The 5,000-nt window shown below is 41.4% G+C and overlaps 1 protein-coding gene across 22 annotated transcripts in view; it reads left to right on the forward strand.

Moving 5' to 3' along the window:
* Positions 1-5,000, forward strand: part of LOC143017740 (uncharacterized) — a 125,968-nt gene that overhangs the window by 59,130 nt on the left and 61,838 nt on the right. For 18 of the 22 annotated variants that reach the window (XM_076172559.1, XM_076172560.1, XM_076172569.1 and 15 more), the window contains one exon: positions 3,404-3,574. The exons of 2 other annotated variants lie outside the window; for them this stretch is intronic. In XM_076172559.1, coding sequence (XP_076028674.1) covers positions 3,404-3,574 — 171 coding nt within the window. Of the gene's footprint in view, positions 1-714; positions 826-3,403; positions 3,575-5,000 lie in introns of all 22 variants that reach the window. 2 more of the 22 variants (XM_076172556.1, XM_076172568.1) reach the window with 1 other exon arrangement.

The raw sequence follows: 5,000 nt of genomic DNA on the forward strand, positions 1-5,000 counted from the left end.
TGCGATGAATGGGCCATGAAAGATCATGTGATCCCTCTTCCAGGGTTGTTACCAGGACCTCTCACCCCTTCCGGTCAGCCAGTGCCGATAGAGAACTTTATCCCTCTTGTCCAGGATCAACCAAACTTGCTTTTTCATGCTAAGATACTGACTTGTCTCTTGTCAATGCTTCTACCATGTTTGTATTTAATGTGTGTCCTTCATGGTTAATATCTATGGTAATGTTAAAATTGAACAGTGTTCTGCAACCAAACTTTTTGTATCTGACTATTACTCGGAAGTGCATACATACACACGCACACACACACACACACACACACACACACACACACACACACACAATTATAAACACACACACACACACACACACACACGCACGCACACACAAAATCATAAACACACACACAATCATAAACACACATACACACAAACGCACATGCACACACACATACACACACACACACACACACACACACAGAAACACACACACACATACATATATAAATATAACTTACATATGTGTAAACGTTATGTTTTTTGTATCACCATACTACATCAGCTGACAGTTACCTCTTTGTTATTTCATGATGAAATTTATGACATTTTATGAGAATGACTGTCTAGGTCCCGCGGAAGTCTGCTGCACCTCTCCGGGTCGCCAATTTGTAATAATGACCTCAAAGTTTGATGATGTGCTGCTCCTCCCTCCGCCAGGAGTCTGTGTCTGTCTCCCCGACGCGGAAGTACTACCAGCCTCGTTCCCGGACTCAGCTGATCTTGAACCGCGTGTCCCTCACGGGGCCTCCCGTGCAAACCGTCATCAGGGTAAGCGGCGATGTCGCCGGTGCAGATCGCCACGATGCGCAGAACGGTCTGCGCAGCTTATGCCGTCACCTGTGCTGCGTAATGTTTCTTACTTCATCACACTTGATCTACCAGAAGCTAATATACTATTTTCTTCCTAATTCTTATCTCTTTTCATTTATAGTCACTAAAAGGTAGTTCTTCTAGCGTCTGCATGTACCATCGTGTTGCTTGTAAAGGCCAGGTGCCGCCATATTGAAGATTTTATTTCTTTTCAGCTTGCTTCCACTTAGTGTGTACGCCAGTCTGTTAAACAAGACCAGGTTTTCTTTTAGAAAGGAATTCTCTTCGAGGCTGCTTCTACTTTGATCACACATTCGAGTAGTTTTTGTGCTCACGATCACAAATGCTTGGCCCGCGTCCCTGCACACAGGCAAGCAGGCACACAGGCACACACGCAAAGGAGCTTCCTCGCTCAGTAATGATAACAACTCTTTTTAGAACAACCAAACAACTAACACTTTGCTTTCTGCAGACACTAGGTACTCATAATATACAACCATCCACACATAATACACAACAATTCCACCTCACGCGCACACACACACACACACACACACACACACACACACACACACACACACACACACATGCGCTCTCATTCACGTTCATAATTTCTTTCTTTCTTTTTCTCTTTCTTTTATTCGTCTCTACTTTAGGATTTTTGCTTCTTTATTCCCCCATTTGAGTTATCCACTAGAAGAACGTGTCTGTTGTTATAATTTGATCTTTATCTTGCAGACAGACTTTTTTCTGTTAATATCAAGCCCTATTTTCAAACCCCACACACCATTCCCCCCCCCCCACGTTCCCTTTCAGTTTAAAATCTGTCGTTTCCCAAAGAGAACTAATGCAGTTGAAACACAAACACCTTTTGCTACTGATTTTCTTCACTTCAAATGTCCTTTCTCAAAGTGAATGAAGTCATGAACACTTCAGTGGCACATACAAACTCATTTCCAGCTAATATTCTTTATTTCTAGTGCCTTTTTGTTTAAGAGAATGAACCCATGAACAATTTAGTGGCCCACACAAACACTTTTTCAAATTATATTCTCCCCTCCCTAGTGTCGTTACTTAAAGAGAGTTAATGAAAATATGTAGTAGCTCACTAAAACTCTTTCCAGCTGATACCAAGTGTTGTTTCTCAAAGACTTAACAAGGAAAACACTGGACACCTACTTAAAGAAACTCTTCCAGCTTATACTCTTCCATCCTAATGTAATTTCTGATGGTCTCCAATCTCTACTGTCGTTTCTTGCATTTACTTAATAAAAAAATTTGATTGACCATGTAAGCACTCTCTTGCAGTCGATATCTTTTTCTCTTTATCATCGCTTTTGCTCTACCTTATCCGGGACTCCGGAGGACCTGCGATGGAGTCCTCGTCGCAGACCCAACTCTTTCGAGGTCTAAGAAGTGCTAATTCAGCTTTTATATTTTCCCTCTTCATTCAGCCATTTCAACCTAATACTCCAAGTTTCCCCTTGGACTTAAGTCTCTACTGACAGCGTTTTACTGGGAACTATTTTCTTTGATTTTGTTTCAGAACTCAGCTTTTACAGTGACCTGTACTTATCTTTTATTGTTTTTAATATAAAACACTAACCATCTTACTTTCTCTTATGTCTTAATACATTTCTTATTTCTATTTCAGAATATACTGTCTTTATTTTATCTGGCTTTTGTATATCTTATCATTTTCTTAAGTACATATTTTTAATTACTAATGTGCACATATCTCTTTCTAGAATATTTAAATCTTATCTGCTCTCTTTCTCTCCCTTCGTGTTGAACCTACTCTCTCTCCTGCATTTGCAAACTAAAATCCTTTCACCCATATCTGCTCTCTCTCTCTTCCTACACACAATCTCAACACACACAAACACACACACATACATGCATATATATATCTATCTATCTATATATATATATATATATGCATATATATATCTATATATATTGCATATATATGCATATATATATATATATATATATATATATATATATATATATATATATATATATATATATATAATCTTACCCACTCTCTTCTTTGTACCTCTCCTAACTCTTTTCACCACCATCTCTCCTATTTCCCTCGAACTGTGTATCTTTTATCGGCTACTCCGTTCCCCCGTATGACCCTCACTCTGGATGATCCTTAAGATATACGATCCGTTTGCCACATCGGCCTGTTCCTCTTCTTCTTCTTCTTCTCTTGGGCCACTCTTGTCGGCCAACGACCCATTGACCTCGTTTCCCCTCACACAACAACTCTCATTCCCACTTCGGGAGCCCTGACGTCATGACCATACTTGACACGCTAACTGACCTCACCCACCACATTCGGTTGACCTGACCTCGGACGCCGCATGGGGTGACCTGACTCGTCCCGTTGCTGAGCCGGGTCTCCCTCCCTTCTTCGTCCCCTGTCTTGCATCTCCTTCCCCGGACCCCCCCTCCTTGCTCCTCCCCACCGTGGTCTCCTTCCTTCCTTCCTTCCTTCCCCGTCTTCCCCCCTGGCTCCTTCCTACAGAGCTCAAGCCCTCCTCCTTCGTACTACATCCCGAAGAGGCTTGGGCGGCACGACCCACCGCCCCCTCGCCCAGTCCCGACCCATCGCTACCTCAAATTCCCGTCGCCCCAGGCGCGCGTGGTCATGAAACGCATCGACCGGGAGGAAAACGATGGCATGGTCTGGAACTGGGTAGGTCCCCTCAGTCCCAACAGTACTCCCTCACTCTCTGCTCCCTCCCCTCCCCTCCTCTCCTCTCCCAGATGAACTCCCGGCCTGGCTCGTCTGTCCTCTCCCCAGCAGAAATCCCTTATTCAAAGGAGCTTCCTGCCACTCCCACCACCACCACCAACTCCCGCATAACCGACACCGATATCTCAAAGACGGTTATACCGCCTCTGACATTGAAACTGTCATCAGCACTACCACGACCTCGACCAAACTACATACACCAAACTCCCTGTCTTTACTCGTCTACACTCTTCCTCTTATTGCCCTCGAATGACTCCCTTTATTTCTCTCTCATCTTTATCCTCATCCTCCTCTTCTTCCCTCCTCTTCCTTCTCCTTCCTCCTCCTCTTCATCTTTATCATTCTCCCTCTCGTTCACGTCTACGTGTTTTCATCTTGCTCCACACTTTTACAGAGCCAAAATTCAAGTTCGTTCATCGGAGACCATTTTCTTTTTTTTTCTTTTTTTTTGTATAAGAGAAATATGTCACGTCGAGTTCCACACGACCCTCGGGCGTGAACGACCTTGAATCGGGGCTTCAGAGTCCCTTACTAGCCCATTCTAGCCTTCCATTATTCTCCGTCTCCTTGCGACCAGCGGGCCTGAACCTCAATCTGGTCTGGCTGTATTTTTCAGACATCTCCCTCTCCTTTCATCACTCCGGCAGCCTCTTAAAAAAACATTCAAATGTCGGCCCAGTTAAAACAAACCTCTTCGTATCTTTGACAGCTTCGTTTAAGAAAACAGCAAATAACAGTTTATTAAAAATATATGAAATGAGCTATAAACTATTAATTACTAATGAAACGTGTCTAATGGCTTGGTAACACTGAAACGCACGTATGGCAGCCTGATTTTTGGTAGAAAGTGTGTCTTTGTTTAAAATCTCTTTTGAGTACATTTGAAAATAGAAATACATTTTTGTGCTCTCTTTCCCATATTTCCATATATACCGGTATATGTGTATATATATATATATATATATATATATATGTATGTATGTATATTTAAATACATATGCATGAAAAACCACATTGACTCGTGATTGTAAGTACGTGGAAAACCAAAAGAGGAAAGTAATAAAAAAAATGGACTGAACTCTTTCATTTATTCAAATATCTTCACCCTGAAGATGCCTCAATAGACGAAAGCTCTCGGTCCATATTCTATTTTTATCTTTTGTGGTTTCATATATATGTATATATATATATATATATATATATATATGTATATATATATATATATATATATATATATATATATATATACATGCGGGACTAAGGACTAGGAAAAAACTAAAGAAGATCAGAGCGCTTTCGTATATTTAGCATTCTCTCTTCTGCATATGTTGAGACAGGTGTATGTATGTGTTTTAAATGTTACTGT

The sequence above is a fragment of the Oratosquilla oratoria genome, chromosome 33 (genome assembly GCF_046742065.1).
Source record: "Oratosquilla oratoria isolate Oo_2021 chromosome 33, ASM4674206v1, whole genome shotgun sequence".
In the NCBI taxonomy this organism is placed as follows: Eukaryota; Metazoa; Arthropoda; class Malacostraca; order Stomatopoda; family Squillidae; genus Oratosquilla; species Oratosquilla oratoria.